Source organism: Rhamphochromis sp. 'chilingali' (genome assembly GCF_963969265.1).
Source record: "Rhamphochromis sp. 'chilingali' genome assembly, chromosome: 2".
NCBI classification, from domain to species: domain Eukaryota; kingdom Metazoa; phylum Chordata; class Actinopteri; order Cichliformes; family Cichlidae; genus Rhamphochromis; species Rhamphochromis sp. 'chilingali'.
In genome coordinates, this window is record NC_137930.1 from 61,216,951 (window position 1) to 61,238,608 (window position 21,658).

General features: G+C 44.5%; 1 protein-coding gene across 4 annotated transcripts in view; it reads right to left on the reverse strand.

The window, feature by feature from the left end:
* The window catches only part of LOC308392391 (genetic suppressor element 1-like), a 39,602-nt gene extending 21,718 nt beyond the window's left edge, over window positions 1–17,884 (reverse strand). For 2 of the 4 annotated variants that reach the window (XM_080875408.1, XM_080875407.1), the window contains exon 1: window positions 17,209–17,884. In XM_080875408.1, coding sequence (XP_080731534.1) covers window positions 17,209–17,245 — 37 coding nt within the window. In that variant the 5' untranslated portion in view covers window positions 17,246–17,884. Of the gene's footprint in view, window positions 1–2,873; window positions 3,095–3,935; window positions 4,065–17,208 lie in introns of those variants that run through there. The other 2 variants (XM_080875410.1, XM_080875411.1) reach the window with 2 other exon arrangements.
* Between the last annotated feature and the right edge of the window lie 3,774 nt (window positions 17,885–21,658).

Below are 21,658 nucleotides of genomic sequence, written 5' to 3' on the forward strand. Positions count from 1 at the left end.
ACACACACACACATATACATATACACACACCACACACGACTCGGGGGGACTGTGAGGACAGCGGGGGAGGTCCTGCTCTGCCCCGTCAGCTCATTAAAAAAAAAAAAAAAGCAGTGTGTGTGTGAGAGAGAGTGTGTGTGCAAGCAGGGATTGGTCATTAGGAGGAAGAAGACGTTGGGTTGTAACATACTACCTAGTTATTAACTCCCATCACACTGGTATATGACCGCATATGTGTGTGTGTTCTTGTGCAAGCTACTATTTTAACATTTAAGACATTAAACTGGCTGTTTACAAACTGTTACCCAACAGCAGACCAATAATAAGTGTATACACACACACACACACACACACACACACACACACACACACACACACACACACACACACACACACACACACACACTAAATATGCTACATTTAAGCTCTAAGATGTTATTATCTGGACCCCTACGGCTGATAGTAATCACAACAGTGGCTACTGCCGTTGTTACAATAGCTGGCAGACTTGTTCAAATTCCTCTGACACAACACACACACACACACACACACACGAAGAATGAGAGAACGAGAGAGAGGAAAAGTAGCCAAATGTTTTACAGCCTCTTAAACTTGTCTGTAATAGCAGTCAGAGTGGCGTCAACACAGCAGTCTCCTGGGTTACTCCAGGGGCTGCTAAATGGCTTTACTAGCTCCAGTCACTCTGCAGCTTGCACAGAAACACTTAACACATCCTTACAATCCATAAACAACGAACACTCTCCCCGACTCCAGCAACTCACACACACTCACCCGACACAGGAAAGGGTCACAAGTTAACGTGAATGTAAAAAAAAAAAGGAACTAAAAAAAAATAACAAAAAACAGTGTCAAACACATGCAGGCCGTCTGTGCGAGTACATGAAAAGGAAGGCACATTCACAATTAGCTGACTCAGGAGTCGGGAGCTGTGCGTCACAAAACGTATGCATGTGACCCCTAGGGACCAAACAGCCAGCACGCATTTATGGTCCTGGGATAAGTGGAGCAGAAAAACCACGTACTGTAATAACCGACACCTCCAGCAAACAAAAAACAAATGCATGCACACACACACACACACACACACAAAAAAGGGGAAGTGCATCCAAAAACACGCCAGGGCAGATTGTTAGAAGCACGTAGAGGTATATGAATAACAAAGAAAGCATGGGAAGTGCAGCAGCCATTACTCTGCTTTATGCTTTACAGCGAGGCCGCCAGAGCAGAGCCATGTTACTGTGCAATAATAACAGAGTCAAGATGTTAGTGAAAGGTCTATAAATTATCACAGCCTCAGCTTAGAGTTGAAATGTGGGCTGCCAGTGGGTAAAAAAAAGCCTCATGGTTACATATCCTCTTCTTTTCCCTCTTGAACCTAGGGCCTTCCCTTCCACCTTCCTCTGGCTGCAAGGCATTGCTCCTCTTTGGGTGAACCCCTCTTCTCAGTGTGTCTACGAGCCTCTTGTCACTGTCTTTCACATACAGAAAGAAGATATAAATAGTGGCTGCTCTCCTGCCTCACACGTTCCTCTATCTGTCCATACTATAGTTTCTTTGCTTGTCATTTCCCCCTCGCTATCTCTTCTTCAGCCTCCTACCACTCACTCGACAGCTTCTCCGATCACGTCTGCTGCGTTTCTGCCTTCTCCCCCATCTGTGTCATCGATCTCTTCTACAGCTTGTGCCTCAGTCTCACCTCTCTGATACAGAAATGATGGGAAAAAAACAATAAAAAATAAAACAATCTGAGGAAAACCAATCTTACTCCCGTCTCAGTTTATTTTGGCGCCTGGCGAGCGCCTGACTCCTGCCTGCAGCCTTTTTTTTTTTTTTTTTTTTAAACTCGGCGTGTGTCAGGTGTTCATGTGCTCAGCGTCAGTGGCAGAGGTGCAGACACAGAGGGTCGTGTCAGACGGTTGACAGCCTCAGTTACTCCTCCTCTGGCCCGAGGCCCGCTCTGTTTTACCAGGTGCCGACACTGTCGTGGTTAGACGTCGACCATCTGAGCAAACACGAGGAGGATGGAGGGGGGATGGGTTGAAGAGAACACACACACACGCAGTCTCATTGCACAAAGGTGCACAAAGACACACCTGCTAAACAACTGTTGCTGTAGTAAACAATCATGTTGGTGCCCAGAGAGTATTATTCAAACTGTGAAGATGTTCAGCAAATCAGAGCAAAGTCGACACTTGTTGGCCCAGGAGTAAATTAAGCTGAATGGATCTTATGGATTATTTCCTTGCTTATTATCACTGTACAGATTAGGCCAAAGCTGCACGGCTGGGGCACTTTATTTATTACCATCAGCACCTGCCCTTCATATCAGCTCATGTAGCCAACTGTTTGCTCAGCTACAGAACAACACCAGATAGCCCTCAGGTCAGATTATGCACTCAAACGCTTGTGCAATCATGAGAAAATATTCTAACACAACTAACCAGCACTGAAGGCGAAGAACGCCACAGAAGAAGCAGCCAATCACAGCTGGCACCGACAGGCTGAACCTGCAAAATTACAACATCTCATCCCACAGAGGACACACCACTTAGTCTAAATCTAAAATAATAATAATAATAATAATAATGATGACAATAACAAGTCAACAAAATACCAGAGTAGGTTTTGTAATCTGATTACACAGAAACACTGATGTGAATGGGAAGCCATAGTATGAGCAGCATGAGCAGCATCTATATGAGAAGGAGGTAATTAAAGAGATTGGAGGTTTACTCAGTAACACCCCTGCTGAGCAGCTGGTCTACGGCAGGTCAGGAGCAGCACATGGTGCATGAAGCGCACGCGTGCACGTGTGTGCGTGTGTGTGTGTGTGTGTGTGTGTTGAACTCCACCTGCGGGCTGTGTACACACACAAAAGCGAAGGGGATCCGCTTGACTGCTGCTAATGCGCCCGGCGGCATCTATCTCAGCCAAACAATACAGTCGCTGTTAAAGGTCCCGGATTAAAGAGCGACTCTTCTGTCTCCCGTGGGTGCTGTGAGATGAACTATCAGAGGGAAACTGTCCCACACCGCCGCTGTTGCTGTGTGAGCGCTTCCCTCTGTCTTCCTGTCTATGAAGTTTGCTCAGCGCAAACAGCACAAGTGTTTGATCACTGACAAGTTTGGCAAGAAAGACGCATAACAAGGAACCACAAACGCCTTTAAATACCCACCCTGCAGCTGCGCCCAAGTTCACCGCACGGAGCAGGAAGTGGATCGGTCTGGCTTCAAAATAAGAGCATTTAGAGATTCCCAACAGGACAGTATATTAAGTAGCTTTTAAATGTCTTTGAATTTTGAGCCTTTAACGTGTCTTTGTGACACTAGGGATTATTTGGTTCCAGTATTTGGTCCCAGCATTAGAGTTTAAGATTTTATAAGCTTGTATTTTAACAGAGGAAACCAGAAGTGGCTCGCACCTGCTGTCTGTCAAGATGGACCAGTTTTCCCTATCACATATTTTCAACTTATTCAGCCTTTGAGTGCGGTATGACTAAAAATAACTTCAGTTTCACTCTTCACTTCTAACTATCCGACTTATGTTGGCGAAGGAAAATAACAAACAGGATATAACCTAACCTACACACACACACACGCACGCACGCACGCACACACACACACACACACACACACACACACACACACACACACACACACACACACACACCAAAGCTTTAACGCAAGAGAAAATATAACACCTTGAAGTCGGTGTAGGCACTGATGGCTACAACAAAGAGAAATAAAATACTGTAAAAGAAGTCGGGTCAGTAGCTGCTCAGCCCCGCAGACAACATCCAAGCAATGTTAACTCAACAGAGACAGGCTCAAATGAAAGACCTCATCACTTTCTCCAGGTAAGAACAGAGCAAACAAAGACTTTTGTACTGAAACTGCAGAAAACACACAACTCACCGCCACTCTAAAGAAAACAGAATCCTTGGTTATCGCGCATCCTTGTGTGGATAAATGACGGCTCTGCCGCACGGCTTGATCTCACAGAGAGCAGTACGACACTCAGCGATGTGGAGATGTAGGAAGGAGAAGGACAACACATTAACTGTCCTCACAGAGAGAGAGAGAGAGGGGGGGGGGGGGGGGGGAGGAGGGAGGGAGGCGGGGAATGAGATGGGAGGGGGAAGTAAGGAGGAGGAGGAGGGCAAGCACCTGCTCCTCTGATGCTCCCTGGAGAGATGGAGGGATGGAGGGAAGGAAGATGTGGCCCCAGACTGCTGATACCTCACAGCCCGGACATGTTTACTGTCCACTGGAGACAATCAGATCTGTTCAAGTCAGCTCCTCCTGCTGTTACTGCACACTCACACCATACAGAGAATCACTATCAGGCTCATTTTAACTGATTTACGTTTGTATACTATTTCTTTAAAGTAGCCATTCCGATATAATGTAAAAAATACTGCTTAGGGAGGCAGTTAAATTGCAACAAGTCTTATTGCAGTGGATATTAAAGGCTACTTTATGATTTGTTATGTATGAATGCTAAGCAAAAGACATGCAAAGTGTCATAAATTCAAATGTTTCCAAGTATCTGCAAAGGAAGTCTGGGAAGACACCCTGGACTCTGAGTGATGCTCCAACCTGACTGTACGCTGACCTCAACCATGCAGCCAAGGATTGTTTTTCAAAAGGTGACAAAGCAGAGACAAAGAGGCTTGTAGCAGCTTGTGGAAAAAAACAGAGGAAGTGCTGCTTGTTTCTAGTAGAATCGCTGTCACCATAACATTTTTCTGTGAAGTGCTCTGTGGGTTAATTTTTCACCAGCTTTGTGTCAACTTTGTGGTTACGTTAAACAGGTAATGTAGCAAATCAGTTACTTATTTACAGATAGATAGATAGATAGATAGATAGATAGATAGATAGATAGATAGATAGATAGATAGATAGATAGATAGATAGATAGATAGATAGATAGATAGATAGATAGATAGATAGATAGATAGATAGATAGATAGATGGATGGATGGATAGATGGATGGATGGATGGATGGGTTATTTGAAGCGAAAATACCATTAATACACTTCACTTTGGTTTTCTACAATATTTGCTGAAGTTATAAATATGCTATGTTAAGTATCAAGTCCTAAACATGTTTAATACCATTCATCTATCATGATGTGCTATAAGCTTGCTCAGCCAGCTTCATTTAGTCTAATATTTCAACATCTCCCCTGGGCCTCTCTGTCTCCGTCTTTCTTGATCATTCATCCCTTCATTTCCTCATCCCTCTCTCCTCATCTCCCAAGCAGCTGCTCCACTTTGCAGCTATTTAACAGCTGTTTTGCATCAATTTGCGCTTCAGAGTGCAGATTTCTACCTTGTCCATCCTTCTCCTCCCTCTCACTTTTCTCTTTCTCTCTCTCTCTCTCCTTCCTTCTCGTCTTCCTCTTGCATTTCTAAGATGCCAGACACACAGTAGCACCAAACAGCCTTGATGTTTTCCTCAATGAATAGACTTTCTCCTTCAAGTCTTTCCCTTTCCATTCACTGATGAAAGACTCTCACACACACTAGCCTGCATAAGTGCAGAAAAGACACTCATTTGTACACACACACACACACACACACACACACACACATAAACACATATGCATATGCACACAGATTAGCCACCCCCTACTTCCCTACTTTTCTCTCTATGGAAACAACAAGTACTAAAGGAAGCAATGGAAAAGAAAAGAAAAAGTGAGGCTCCCCTATAATCCTCAAATCCCCCTCTCTTGTACTCAAACCTACACAAGAGAAAAGAGGGGGAGTGAGTGTGTCTGTATGTGTGCGCGTGTGCAGAGACTAGTGTAGCCTGACATGATTTATGGTTTGGCTGTGCACTGCAAGCAGACACTCTCAGTTTTCTCTGAGGTGGGTGTCTCACCTCCATCCTTTGTGACCTATACAGGTTGTATAGCTGTGTCTGTGTGTGTGCAGGAAAAAGACAGGGAAAAAGAAAAAAAGGAAGGCGGGAGGACGACACACTGTAAAATATACACGTGCAGGTGCATGAAAGGGAATCCAAACCTGATTGAAAATGGGCTGCCCGTTCTGCTTGTTTGTGTGTGTGTGTGTGTTTGTCGGGGTCACTGCACACAGCGGCGTGTATTCTCCGGGTGGGTTACACTTGCCGGTTGGACTGTTGGATCCCCCATTAAGCAGCGTGTAAAAGAGGCCAAGCACAGAGGCCATTATGAACTCCAGCGGTAATAGCTCCAGGAATCTTACTGCCTCTGGAGACCCGGTCATTAGCCTATTCCTCTCTCATAAAGCCCTCTATCCATCACACACGCAAGCATACACACATTTGTATGCAGACGCAGCCACACGCAAACACGCAAGCACATGCACCGTTTGTCTCCGTCTCCTGCTCCCTTTCTCTGTCTATTCATCTCTGGTGAAGGAGGGAATAGTGCTGGGGATACTGCTACAAGAGCAATCCACCAAGACATCCACAGATGTCTTTGAAAACAGATGCACCCGCTCGCACATAAACACACGCACACAAACCAGTGGCACGCACGCACACACACAGATGCTCATTTACAAAAGCAGCGAGGCATAATATCAGCCATGAACCCAAACCCCTGATTATTTAAATGTATTCCTCCTTCCCCATCCAGTGAAAGTGAGATGCTGTAGCAGCCTGTTAGCCGCGGTCAGGTAGGAGATTACAAACAGAAACACTGTCACATACAATGGAGCTACGCGGCTGGACAAGCATTATAATAGCAACTAAATCCACCTTCTGAGCCTTCTCTCTCTTACACATAGATGTATGTGTGCATACACACTCTCTGCAGGGAGATTTACTGGCAATTCAAACAGTGGATACAAACTGTAGAGACAACAATAAGATGAGTACAGTCTTTATCCTCAGGCAGCTGCACAGACACACACACATCCTGTACAATGGTATGTTCATAACTGCCATGCAAAACAGCGTCCACGAATACACACACACACACACACACACACACACACACACACACACACACACACACACACACACACACACACACACACACACACACACACACACACAAAACTCACACCCTCAAAGTATGCAGACTATAGGCAAAGCAAAAGTTCCTTTTTTTAAAAATATGGGCACATGCATATCGACACACACACACACACACACACACACGCACACACACACACACACGCACACACACACACACACACACACACACAAAGTCATGCAATGTACTGTATGTACTATCACACCCAATTCAAAGGGAGTCCAGAGAGAAAAGATACCTGGGGATGGAGACACATTGGCAAAGGTAATGCTGGAGTCAGTCACTCTGTCCTCGGGCAAAGGAAAAACCAAACCCACACACACATGCACGCCACATGCACACACACACACACACACACGCACAGTGCTGTAAAGATAAGCACTAATCCTGTTTATTACCTCCCTCCTCTCTGCACTCTCCCTCTCTTTTTCATTTTATCTCGCTCTCATTTTCTCCCTCGCTCCCCTCTTCTCTTATTTTTCCTGTCTCTCCTCCTCAAGCCTATTTTAGTAGCGGTCGCGCGCACACACAGACTCACACACACGTTGTCAGTTTACTCCTGTGATGTTTGTTGGCCTGGGGCTGAGACGAGGAAACAGGGAGGGGAGTGTTGATGTGTGCTGCTCTTTTCCAGCTCCAGCTCTGTTCACGTCCTGCAGAGAGAATTACCTTCCCTTTGTCTGTGTGAAGGGGCTGCTGCCTTTACCATCTGTGCAGCGGATACAGTGGCAGGCGTGTGTGTCTGCGTGTGCATGTGTGTGTGTGCCTCCTTGCATGTGCATGTGTTTCCATGCGTGTGTGCATGTTTCTGTAAGACTGTTGAGTAATCCTTTAATATAAAGACATTTTTGCAGAATCTCATGTATTAAAAGAGAGGGAGGGGCGTGTTTGGAGTTAAGGCTTTGTGATAAGAATTGTGTGTAAGGGTCACAGAATGAGTGCCATCACATTCATCTGATGTGTGTGATATTAATGCTGAAAAAATAGTGCTGTTTGGGAGCTTTCAGAGCGTTCTCATGTTATTTTTTTGACCTTGGAGGCAGAAACTGAAAAAAAAAAACAGTCAGCATCCTTCTGGTGGCTGACCTCAAACTTTTGATCAAATCACTTGATGCCCGAGTTGCTCAGTTGATTCTTTTTGCATGGTCACTTCCTCAGTTTAGTTCTCTCAGTTTTCTTAGTAGTTTTATTCCTTGAATAAACATCCTGTTTAGGGTTTCTAGGTACAAATCATTATTTATTTTGCTTTTTTTTTTTTTTCATAGATTGCTTCTAAGTGCGTTTGGAATGCACTCCACAGCTTGATTTTGCTAACTAATTTATGTAAAAACCTTTCTTTCTCTTCCACTTGCTTGAAATGTTTGCACAATTTTTAAAAACTGATATTGTTTTTTCTGGGCAGCACGGTGGAGCAGTGGCTTGCACTGTTGCTTCACAGCAAGAAGGTCCTGGGTTTGAATCATCTGGATGGAGGCCTTTCTGCATGTTCTCCCCATGCAGTTAGTGAGGTTAGGCTAACTGGCGATTCTAAATTGTCTATAGCTGTGAATGGGTTTCTGTCTGTGTGTGTTAGCCCTGTGACAGATTGGCGACTGGTCCTGGATGTAGCCCACCTCTCCCCCTGTGGCAGCTGGAAAAGAGGATAGATGATTGTTTGGTTGTTGTTATTTTTTGACTTTTTATGGTTATTCTCGAAGGTTTCAGAGTGAGCCGAGCTCTTTTCATGTAGGTGCACCATCATAGCAAAGTAATCACATTTTCCTCTATTTCACTCTTTTAGGCATCAATTCCACCTCTTGTACTTTCCTCCACCTTCATCTTAAACCACCCACATTCTCTCTCTCTCCCTCTCTCTCTCTCTTGTCCATCTCTCTCCCCCTTGACCCTCTCTCTTTCTTTCTACCTCACTCTCTCTCTCCAGATTGGCATGGCAGAGAGCAGCAGCTTGCCGTGGTCAGGCCAATTATTTACATAATTATGATCTCCCACTTAACCACATGATCCCTTACCTGGGCGTGGGCAATTAAAGCCGCCGTCATTATGCAGATTATGCAAATGCAGTCATAAGCAGAACAAGGTGGCGATAGCTCATGTGAGCAAACACATGCCCTGTAACCGTGAGCGTGCTCTGTTGGTGTGTGTCAGCTGTGTGCAGCAGGATGTGGGAACACACTTGTCAGTTTTCTGATTTGTTAATTGTATTTTTTTTCTCGTGCCACTTGTTGACCACAAACTGTCTAAATGTTCACAGGTGGCGCTCAGTTTTCGTTCTTGATGCAGCTTTGCTTTTATGAGCTGAGATTTTTATGTGACCAGCCTTCAAACAATGAAGAAGAAGGGTTTTTTTGGTTTACAGAGGTCAACATACAAAGAAAATTAAGTTTTAAGACTCAAATGTTGTTCGACCTTAGTAGCACAACCAGCCAGGCTGTTCCAGCTGTCAGGGCGAGAGATGGGTTACACCGTGGATGGGCGTAAACAGAGAGACGCACGTCCATTCATGCTCAGCACGGTCTCCAGTTAACCTAACATGCATGTTTTGGACTGTGGTAGGAAACCAGAGCACCTGGAGAAAACCCACACAGGTAGAGGGAGAATCGTGCCGCCCCTAAGAAGTCATTATTTATTCAAATGGGTTTTGTATATCATAGCTAAAGCAGCCAACACAAAATCTGCTTTGTCTATTGATGCTTACATCAGTTATGCTTAGTACCCCGGAAATAAATTGTCCTCCACACTAGATCAAGTTTTGGACACTAGCTTCTCGGGAGGCGCTCAATATTTCTCTGTTTCTTTTCGTTAACATTAAAATCTCTCTGTTTCAAGACTCAAGCAGTGAAGTGATGAACAGAGAAGAGAAATGCTTAAGCGTTTGCCTCGACATTTGGAGCTAATTAAACGCAGCCTGTTAATGATGCACTGAAATCATGACATATGGCTTCCCTCTACACGCGATGTTAAATTAACGATTTTAATAAATTCATAAAAGGAATCAGTTTTCATATTCACGAATCTGGTGCTCGTGTAATCTAGCTGGGATTAAAATAAAAGTTTGGTTTGCACTCCACTTGTGTTTCAAAGTGACGACTGTCTGGGATAAGTGCGGTGTTGGTTCTCAAGAGCCGAGCGTTATCTCTGTCCGATTTGGCTCAATTGCCCTTTAGATCGGATTTTATTTGTGGTACCTGCTTGTTAACTCCAGCTGAAACACAATTAAGTGCAGAGACAGAGAAGGGCTAATGAGATGGAGAGGAGAGGGCTATAAGTGACCCTGTGTATGTGTGCATGCATGTGTGAGTGTGTGTGTGTGTGTGTGCGCGTGTGTGTGTGTGTGCAGTCACATGTGCAAGTTCACTGGAACCTGCTAACACGGTGCGGCCAGGTGGCAGACAGAGCAATGCCCATGGGTAATCAACAGGCTCTTCAGTAAAGTGACATCATAGATTGTGTGTGTGTGTGTGTGTGTGTGTGTGTGTGTGTGTGTGTGTGTGTGTGTGTGTGTGTGTGTGTGTGTGTGTGTGTGTGTGATTTGAGCACAAAGGGAGACATGTCCAAACCTATATCTGCATTATGGAGCATACATGCCCAGTCTAACCGCAGTTAACCAGCTCTTTGTAAAGACTCCACACACACACGTGCACACACACATGTACCAATATACACACACTGGCACATTCAATCAATTATGTTTTGACATGGTTCATGAACATGCAGATGGTGCAGGACCAGCAGGAGCAGAGGACTGGGGATGTCTCTCTCTCTCTCTCTGAGCCTCAGTTGTGTAGGTGTGTGTGTGTGTGCGTGCCTGTGTGTGTGTGTGGTTGTGTTAAGAAGTTCACCGTCCTGTAAAAGATATGAATGCTGGCAAATTTTAGTTGCTGTATTTTTATTTGGCTAATCCTCCCTCCATCTGCTCGTTATTGTACACCGAGCTGCTTATTACAGTTTTACTCTCTCTCTCGCTCTGTGTGTGTGTGTTGCATGTACTCTGAGTCTGTGCATTTCCTTTTTGCGTGTGTGTGTGTGTGTGTTTGTGTGTGTGAAAATGAGAGAGCGCTACTAGGAGTTGCTGTTATCACCTCAGGTTAAAATCTGCTGGCATTTATCCCAATCTCCCCAGCTCAGTGAGCAGACAGGCTGCATGCATGTGTGTCTGTGTGTGTGTGTGTGTGTGTGTGTGTGTGTGTGTGTGTGTGTGTGTGTGTGTGCGTGCGTGCATGCGTTTGTTTTCATTGTGTGAATGCGTGAGATCTCACATCAAAGTGTTCTGCTTGTTCTAAATGAATGTAAACATCACAGAGCAGACATGTTTGCTCGTGTGAGCATGTTTGTGTGTGTGTGTGTGTGTGTGCGTGCGTGTGTGTGCGTTGCTGGGTCCACACATGTTTTAAGTGAATCCTGTGTTAATTAAGACCTCATTAGTGACAACAGCTCTTTGACCAATTAGGGTGGATTGCTTACTTGCTCACTTGTTTGTTTTCTGGTGGAGACATTACCAAACACGCTGTTTTATTCATTCCTTTTCTTTTACATCCCTTCCTTCCTTGAGTTTATATCAACTGTCTCTGGAGGTTAGAAATCATAAAAAATAGATTAATGTTGTTTTCCTTTTTTCTTTCTTTTTTTTTTTTGGTTTTATTCTTTGTATTTTTTTTGGCAAGAGAAACTTATCCAGCTCCCACATGATGTTTCCCTGTGCGTGTGTGTGCATGCGTGTGGTTTTTATCTCCTCTGTGTTATCAAGCTGTTGTCATGGTCTTTTATTCATCTCATTAATAACAGTGCCCTTGAGGTGGAGCACCGCGACCCTGTTTTCATCGGCACACACTAGTAAGCACAAGCCTGCACACACACACACACACACACACACACAATTAAAAGCGCAAGAGGCCCTGACAGCAGCTTCCTTTGAGGCAGCACCCATCTCAGCCTCCGTGTGAGTACACAAAGACTCTCCACACATACTGAGAGGAATTATAGCCAAACAAACAGCATGTGTGCGTGTGTGTGTGTATACACACACACATATATATGTATACATTCTCGTAAACACTTATTTCTGTGCTATTTAAAGTAAGGACTCAAGAGCAGTGGTTGACTAGACATATAGGCCAAGTTTATACTCTCATAAAAAGATATACAGTAAACCTTATGGCTAATTTTTGGACATACATGCACTTTACATATACTGTATGTTCCCAAGCACTAAAAGTTGCAAATCTTCAGACTTATTCAGGTTTGTTATGAGAAGACGTTCTGGCCAGTGCAAATACAAATATTTATTTCAGTTATAGATTTGAAGTTTATAGATTTACTGGTTTTAAAAACATTAAACACATTCTGACAGGTTTCCCTGTGTACCTGTGTTGTATTCTTAGGCTACGTCCAGAATAGCCCGGATTGAAAACGGCGTTTTCGTCTGAAAACGCTCCACGTCCACACTAACGTTTTCAGTCGTTAGTTGTGCATCCACGTTGAAAAGGCCCAAAACGCTTACGTTCCAGTCCTGCGCATGCGCAAAAGCGAGTGCGAATTAAAGAATTTGAAGAAAAGCTATCTGGAGCATGTACAAAGTGATATAATTTTTTTTTAGAGCTGTCAAAATTGAGAGCAATCAAAACAACTGCTGTATAAGCACTCGCTATCTTTGTTTAATTGGTCACATGACTACATCACATGACTAAAATGCAACGTAGCCTTAGTGGATTAGTGGGGCAGATGTTAGATAAACAGTGGTCAGTAAGATTAGAAAAATGCTATACAAATGCTAGCCTAGTACCATTATGATGCATGTATTATATGTCTGTTCCTAACTCCTCCCGCTTTTTCATGACACTCAAATCCTTAAAGATTATAATATTATGTGCAGTAGCTGATCTCAAAACAAACAGAGGGTAGCACCCTGTGTGTTCATTTGGAAAACAGTGAGGGTTTTTATATTTCCTTGGAGAAAAAGAGAAAAATAACTCAAAAGTAAGGACACAGAAGATTTTTCTTCACTACAAAGACATCCACAGTCTATCATTACTGAGTTTAATGCGCCTTTACTGCTGAACTAGTAACCACGCTGGATATTGTAAACATTCACAGTAAATTGGAGCGATGCTTTTCACCGTTCTCAGATTTCTCGTTTATGCACTTCACTTGTTATTTTGAGCGCATAAGCATGTTAATACCAACAAGGTGAAGTCCAGTGCACTGCGAGTCCCTGGATGGTCAAAAAGTCTCACCCTCAGTTGTCAGATTCTTGGCAACAGAGAAAAAGGTGAGTGATCGCCAGCAGGTTTTAAGCCAGAAAGGAGGAAGATACATCATCAACATGAATGCTACATCAGCTCTAGTCTACTAACAGCTGCAGTTTTTTCAGGTGGTGATGTTACGTGCTTTATTCTTGTTTTTTGTTCATGGCTGCCTGTCGTCACTGTAAAATAACTTAGAATTAAATGTGTTTATGTGTAACTTAGTATTCAAGTAGCACTGAAATGTATCTCCACTTTAGCTAGCCTGCTACAGCAAGCTCAACAAGTTGTGAAGGTGCACAATATATACCGTTTGCTTTTAAGTCAACACCACCCTGTCAAAATGAACTACACTGATGAGTACGTATTATAGCCTATACAGGCTACTAACGGACATAACTGAACTGAGAAACAAACTCGGTCTTGGGTGTCTTTCTCATCAACGCCACAGCAGCTTTTTGCATGAACCACAATCTTCTTTTTGCAGCTGTTGCAAACATTTTGCAAGGCCGTTGAAGTCATTACTTTTCTGCAGCCTGAGAAATTAGTATTTGTTTGTGTGCTTCTGCCGCACAATTAAGGGAAAATATTTAGAGTGAAGTTACCAAATGCCGTTCTCACAGCGTGAGCGCCGGAGGCTGAATGAGAAGGGTGTGCCTTGCACTGTCTATGTGAGCGTGTGTTTGTGTGTTCATGTGACATCTGCCATAAATCAAGCCACAGTGTCCTTGCAGTTCTAACACATATCATGGAAATCAATGCTGAGGTCAAGCTGAACAGAGCTACCCAACCCCAGAAAATACCACAGCAGCCAATAAATGTGGCAGGCTAATACACACGTCAACACCTTGGCTTTCTCACCCTATCGACTTACCACGGATAATGTGTGCGCACACGTGAGCGAGTGCATGTATGGGCAGAAACACAAATGTCACAGAGTATGTGTCCATTCATCATGTAGACACTTGCACCAGGTTTAAACTGATGGACCTTTTTCAATAAATAAATAATTGTTTTCTTTTTAAAGCAGCTTTTTGTTTCTGATTCCTGACGTTGTTGATATCCAAAGGAGCTCCAATGCCATCCAGATAACACATGAGTGAGCCCCAGTGTTGGGTTGGATGAAATTTTCTTTCATTATAACAAACATGGACACACTAGTTTAGTCGGATCCTGCTGCGCAGAAAGTTCAAGCCAAACAAATGTCTCTGAAATTAACCCCCAGTAAATGCAAATTTACTACCTTCTAAAAACTACAATTAAAAAGCATTTGGCCTTTTTTTAAAAGTATAATTTACTTTGTCCTGAGAGCCAGCATCAGGCTAAGAAAGTTGAAAATTGTTGAGAGACAGGCTAACACTCGGTTTAGGTCTTTTCATGGGGATTTGTTTGACAGCAAGAAAAACATAGAAACTCAACCTCTTTATAATTTAAACATAAAAGCTGCCTTTTTTCCCTTTTGTTTTTTCCCCTCTTTTTCTTTTCACGCCTCCCTACAGCTTAGATGCACCTTCTCTTGGGAACACATTCTGATTTTAGAAAAATACGACTTTTGAAAAGACACCTGGACTGTGATCAGCTGACAAGTCACGGAGGGAAAACAGTAAATTGCCTTAATGTGTGTGACACATTTCACCAGGGGAGGTCCAGAGAGTGGGAAGCTAGAAAAAGATGTCACTTTCTTTTCCTTATGATACCTTGGTAAGGTCATGGTGTGCTCTGGGTGAGAAGGTGTAGATTTGCTCTCATGCACACACACATCTTCATGTCTCCTATGTCACATGTTTTCCCCCGCTCCAGGATCTAGGAAAGATTTTCATGTATTTTGCATGTATCATCATCTTGATTTTCAATTGTTACCTCTAATCTAGATTCCTCTGTCATCCTTACCCTGCTCCACTTCTTCTACCTTGGCTAATCACATGGCAGTCGCTACACACACACACACACACACACACACACACACACACACACACACACACACACACACACACACACACACACACACACACACACACACACATCCTTTACCCCTCACCCCCTACATTGTCAAATGATCATTGAGGAGCGAGTGTGTGGCTGACACAGTCTCCACAGCAACGGCAGTTAGGACCAGGAGGGGGGCTGGGGCATCTTCCAATGTGTGAGTGGTGAGAGGACACACACACACATATACACACAAACACAATGAACACACACACCTACATACAGCACAGACAGGTGCACACAACCACACACATACACAAACAAAGGTGGCAGCTATGACAAAAACCCATTCACACACATGCACAAAACCACAATCAAATAACACACAGACAAGTGCACACACACTACACAGACATTAAGCGAGACCTAGGAAACTGAAAAAAAGGAGGATGAAAGCAAGTGTGGAAGGAGGGTGGGAGGGAGGATGGAGGGGGGGCTGTTGCTTCCTGGAGAGATTTTCTTCTTCTTCCTCTCTCTTGTCACATGCACATGCAGATACAAACACACACAGACTCACACCTACGCACGCACACACAGGAATATACAAACAATGACAAAGCGCCACATAATCACTCAATCATTTATGAAAGCAGATGTATAATTCAAAAAGCAGCATGAAAGATTCACAAGGCAAAGAACATTGTTTAATCTGCCCTCCACCCTCTAATTCCCCCATCACTCCCTCCCCCTCTCCCTCCGTCTCACTTCTATCACACCCCTCTCTCTCTCCCACATTTCACCTTTTACCACAGCAGGTTTTTAATCACTGACCGCCGCCTGGCCCAGACAACTAAAAGGTCAGAGTTCGACTTCAGAGGGAAAACACAGACAGCGCTCAGTGTCAAGCATTATCATTCACATCCTTTCTCTTACCGTTTAAATGAACAAAATCCTACTTTACACTCGGCTTTCCTTTCCTACCTCAGTGTGTCAGTCTTAATTCTCTTCCTCCTCCCGCCGCCTCTTCACTGACCTCCCTGGTGCCGTCCCCGTCACTCTGCTCTCAGGCATGTTTAAGCACCTTTCTGAGGTAACCTCACACCTGTCTCCACACTGACACCGGCCGCACTCTCCTGCATTTCACACAGCTGCTCGAAAGACTGCAGATGAAAACTGTTTGACTGGCAGCAAAAGCCCCAACTGAAACTGAGTGATAAACCACAGAGCTACTGTAGATGCCAAGCACAAAATATCCCTTGAATTACATTAAAGGATTATGTTTATTTAGACTGCATTTCTACTATTAGTAACTGTTTATAATGGATTCTAATGATCAGTTGATCCTTAAATTAAATTAAAAGCTGAAAATGTTCAGGTTTTTTGGAGGGGGAAATTTTTAGATTTTAAAATTTTCCTTTTATACTCTAGTAAATGCTTAAATGGGTAACCAGTGATTCAGTTACCTAGGTGACAATTAATTGTCACCCATAATTTAAGGTCATTTAGCTGTGAGGTTGACTACACTCTGTCGATCAAGCCTAAAAATAACAAAAAGACCCATTCCCAGTTGTACACAGTAGTAACAAGAGAGAAAAAAAGCACAACTAAAGTATCAGGGGAGTGCTTCAGTAGGTCAACGCACTGAGCAAGAAGACTCAGAAAATTTACTTCTTCATGAAAGAAAACTAAATTTTGTCTCTCTGTCTTTCTGTTTCTGAAAAATCTAAAATGATGTTGTGACACCGAAAACATCATGAGAAGTGGCTCCTGCAGAAGCACAGCGTAGCCCTCCTTACCTGGCAGAAAACGGTAAATCAATGTGACATCACCCGAGCCATTAATTACGTCTTGAAAGAATGACTGCATGAAAAGGGAGATTCACTCTCTGCGGCTTGTGACCACCCTCTGTGCTGATACAATGTGACAGAACAAGAAATACCACCACAGAGCCATCCGCGGGAACATCAAAGACTGAGTATAATTGGTCTTACCTGGGAGGTAGAAGTGTGGGGTCTTTAATCCGAACATGATCCTGGATCCCTCCTCCACTGACTCAGAGAGTAAGACTCCGGGTTAAAGGAGGCAGGGAGGGGGGGTCGGGCAGAGGGAATGGGCTGCGGTCGGCTGGGTTAAGGAGTTTGTTGTTAATGTAAGTCATCAGACGACTCCCTGCTCCAGCTCTCTCTCTCGCGCACGCTCTCTTTCTCTTTTCTGGGCCCTGCGGGTGTGAGAAAGGAGGCAGGGAGAGGGGTCAGCCTCTGTCTACCTCGCTCAACTCCTCTTCAGCCTCTGAACTCAACCCGTGTAGAGAGAAGAGGAAGTAGAGAAAGATGCAGAAAGAGTGACAGAGAGGAGGGTGAAGCAAAAAAAAAAAAATACTCCAAAAGCTGAGGATGGGAGACAGTGTGCTCATGCCATCTTTTACTGAGGAGATCGTCTGGGAGGGAGAGCCTCTGAGAGAGTTGGGAGGGTGACAGGAAGGATAGAGAGGGAGGAGGGAGTGAAGGAAAGAGAGAGAGAGAGTCTTCAGTCGGTGTCCTCTCCTTTTTTTTTTCAGTCCTGCGCTTTGTAATCCCTTCCTTGTTATTCATTCAGCGGCCTCTTGCTCGTTTGCTGTATAATGATCTGTTTTTCTGTGCCTCTGTTCTCCTTTCTGTCTCTATTCTTGCTTTATCCTCCCTCCTTTGCCTCAGTCCCACCACTGACTGCTCAGCTCAGCGAGCACAGAGGAGGAGGAGGAGGAGGAGGAGGAGGAGGAGAAGGGAGAGAGAGAGAGAGAGAGAGAGAGAGAGAGAGAGAGAGAGAGAGAGAGAAAAGAGGGTGAAGGGGAGGGAGGAAGAGAAAAAAGAGGGGAGGAGGAGAATCATAAGACAGATGAGTGAGGGAGAGATGAATGAGTTTATGTTAGTGCAGTGTGCGCACACGTGTTTGTGTGTGTGTGCGTGTGTGTGAGAAATGTGAAGAGAGGAGGAAGGATGATTTAGCTGGTGCGAGTAAAAGGAGAGAGAGAGAGAAAGAGGGAGGAAGAGAGGCGAGAGGGTGTTGATGCAGTTCTCATTATCAGTAGATTGGACTGGTGCCTGAGTGACAGCTGATTCATCATGGGAGAGAGAGAGGAAGGGAGAGTGAAGGGGAGGAAAAGTGTGTTTTTGTGTGAGTGTGCGCATGTGAGTGTGAGTGTGTAGAGGAGGGAGGGAGGGGAGGGGGTTAAAACCTGCCCTTAAGCATCTGCTTCATTCAGCTCTCCTCTTCTTCTCTTCTAGTTTTTTTCCTCTCCTCTTCTTCTACACTTGAAAATCAACAGTCTGCTTCTTTGGACCGCAGGCACGCTGGTGCGTACCATGATGTGACCGGCATAGCTGTACCACAAACACATACACACAGCCCCCTAAACCACTCGCATGCTCCCACTGATTAGACAGGCCTCATATGTCTGACACATCACGTTAGCCTAGCTTTCCATCAATTACTGTCCACTCCCGGTGAGCAAACGTCCCCTCTACTGTCACCAAGACCCAATTCTATCACGTTAGTGACGATGCCAGAAATCGCTGCCTACACACACACACACACGCACGCAGACACGGCATCAAACCGAACCTCATCCAGGGGTGACAATTAGGAACAATTATCTGAGATGGCTCTTTGGCGTTTTCTCCGTAATGTCAGCGTCCATGGCGGCCCAGAGGAACCCGGTTGCTCTATCATCGTCTCCATCTATGCACAGTAGCCTTCATTTCTCTCTGTCACTTCCTCTCTCACACATATGGTGCAGACATCTATGCAGCCACACATGCTCTGCTTCATTTCACACACACATTTGTGACACAGACACACAGACCCCTGAGCCTCCTACCTCAGTTATTTAACCTCTATCTTCTCCTTTCTACCCTACATCTATTTTTCCCATTCTTCATTTTTCTTAATCTTTCTTCTCTTTATTTCTTCTTCTCTTTTTTCCTTCACTTATCTCCTTCCTCTTTGGGAGTTGTGAGGAGGAAGTACGCTGGTGATAAGATTGATTGTGAGGGTCTCACAGAGCTATCTATAACCCTGTTTGCCACCACTGAATCAATGGAGAGAGACGACTGTAGGACACCGTGTATACACTACACACACACACACACACACACACACACACACACACACACACACACACACACACACACAGTGATCAACAGCTGTGAGAGCAGTTGTGAAACATCAGCTAACCACAAACTGACAGAGGGGGCAGACTGGAGAGAAGAGATAAAGAAGACTTAAGAAACAGCGAAGAGGATGGAGAGATGGTGGGGACTAGGGGGAGGAACGAGGGAGGGAGGTGTGATGGGCATGAATTTTTATTTTTATTTTTTTACAGTTTATTGCACTTTTTTGTATCTTCCCAAGCTTATATATCATATATACACTTATATATCATATATCATCGCTCTGCAAACACCAGTGACCTCAGGGTCAAGACAGTCAAGACCTTTTGCCCCCCGGGGGGTCATGCTCTGCTGCGTGATGCAGGGCCGACGAGGTCAAGAGAAGAAGGGGAGGAGGAGGTGAAGGAGGAGTGCCGATAAACCAGCCAGCACAGTTTGTGATGATTACAGACAACAGCCAATAACGAGCATCCACCTCTGACCTCATTGCTGTGGAAACGTGAGGGAATGCCTGTCACAGAGGGAGCAGTATAACTCAATCTATCAACAAACTGGTTGTGGACTTCGGGAGGTCTAGAGCAGGTCCACTGCCGGTTCAGATAGAGGGGGAGGAGGTGGAGGTGGTCAACAAGTACAAGTACCTCGGGCTGTGGGTGGACAATAAACTGGACTGGTCATGCAACACAGAGCACCTGTATAAAAAAGCCCAAAGCCGACTGTACTTCCTCAGGAGGCTGAGGTCTTTTAACATCTGCAGGAAGCTCCTGAGGATGTTTTACCAGTCGGTGGTTGCTGGAGTACTTTTCTATGCTGTGGTGTGCTGGGGGAGCAGCACAGCAAAGAAGGACTCATCCAGGCTGGAGAAACTGATCAGGAAGGCTAGCTCTGTGGTCGGCATGAAGCTGGACACTCTGGTGACAGTGGCAGAGAAAAGGACATTAAAGAAACTGATGGACATTATGGACAATGCCAGACATCCTCTGCACACGGCCATAAACAACCAGAAGAGTCTGTTCAGTGACAGGTTGCTTCTCCCAAAGACAAGAACTAACAGACTTAAAAACTCCTTTGTCCCACACGCCATCAGACTGTTTAACTCCTCTCTGGAGGGGAGAGGGAGGGGAAACAGGAGGACAAAGGAGGGGGGAACAACTAAGCTGTAGTGCCTCTTCACCTCACTGTGCAATACCTTTTGTGCAATACTTTTGTAAATAGTCAACGGTGCAATAGACTCAATACTTGAAATGTGCAATTCACTTGTATTTTTATTTTTATTCCTATTTATTCTATTTATCCCCTTTGTATATTTTATTTATATTGTCTCTGTATTTATATATATGTGTGTGTGTGTATAACTCTGTAACTTCTGTCGGTGCTGTGCTTTTTTGGAAATCGAATTTCCCAGAGGAACCCACCCGAGGGATTAATAAAGTTCTATCTTATCTTATCTTATCTTATCTTATCTTAACTCAATCTATCAACAAAAGGTGAGGGGGGTTGGAGTGGGTGGGTGTATCTGTGTGTGTGCGAGAGAGAGAGAAAAAAGACTGTGAAGAGGAAGGAGACAGATGATGATGTGGTCAAAGCAATACCAGCCTCGCTCGTGTCACAGCCCTCCTTTTCCCTTATTGGAGCTCTTGTTCTGCCTTCAAAACAGACGCTATCACACAAACACACACACGCACACACACACACCCTCTTCCCTTCTCCTCCCTGCTTCTTTCTCTATCATTTGCCTGTCAGATGCATGCTGTGGCAGAATAAGAGCTGACACCCCGGTCCCAGCAGCAACCAGGGGCTGCCATCAGCACTTAAACATTTTCTCTCTCTGCTGCTTCTCCCCCTTCGCTCCCCTGTGTCCATGCAGCACTCCAACTGCTGACAAGGAGCACAGAGAAGATGACAAATAAATGGAGGAAAATGATGAAAAAAAAAAAGATAAGCCCCCTCCTCATCATGCCATTGTTCCTGCTTTCCCTCCCCCTTCTCTTGTTTTCTCTATCCCTCCTCATCCCAGCCCCAGTGAGGTTGCTGACCCCGAGTGAGTGAGCCTCATTACTCTGTATCTACTCTTGTTGCTGAAAAAACAAATCTGTGTGTACACAAGTATGCAATGACAAGAGGAATTGTAAATATATTTGTCATTCCTGGAGTCACTCTGGAACAATGTTTAAAAAGACAACAGACGATGAGCGTCATCACAGAGAGAAGCAAAAAAAAAAAAGATTAAAAGACAGGGATGGGCAGAGCGGAGGATGAAGTGGTGGAGAGATGAGGGGATGGATGGATGGTT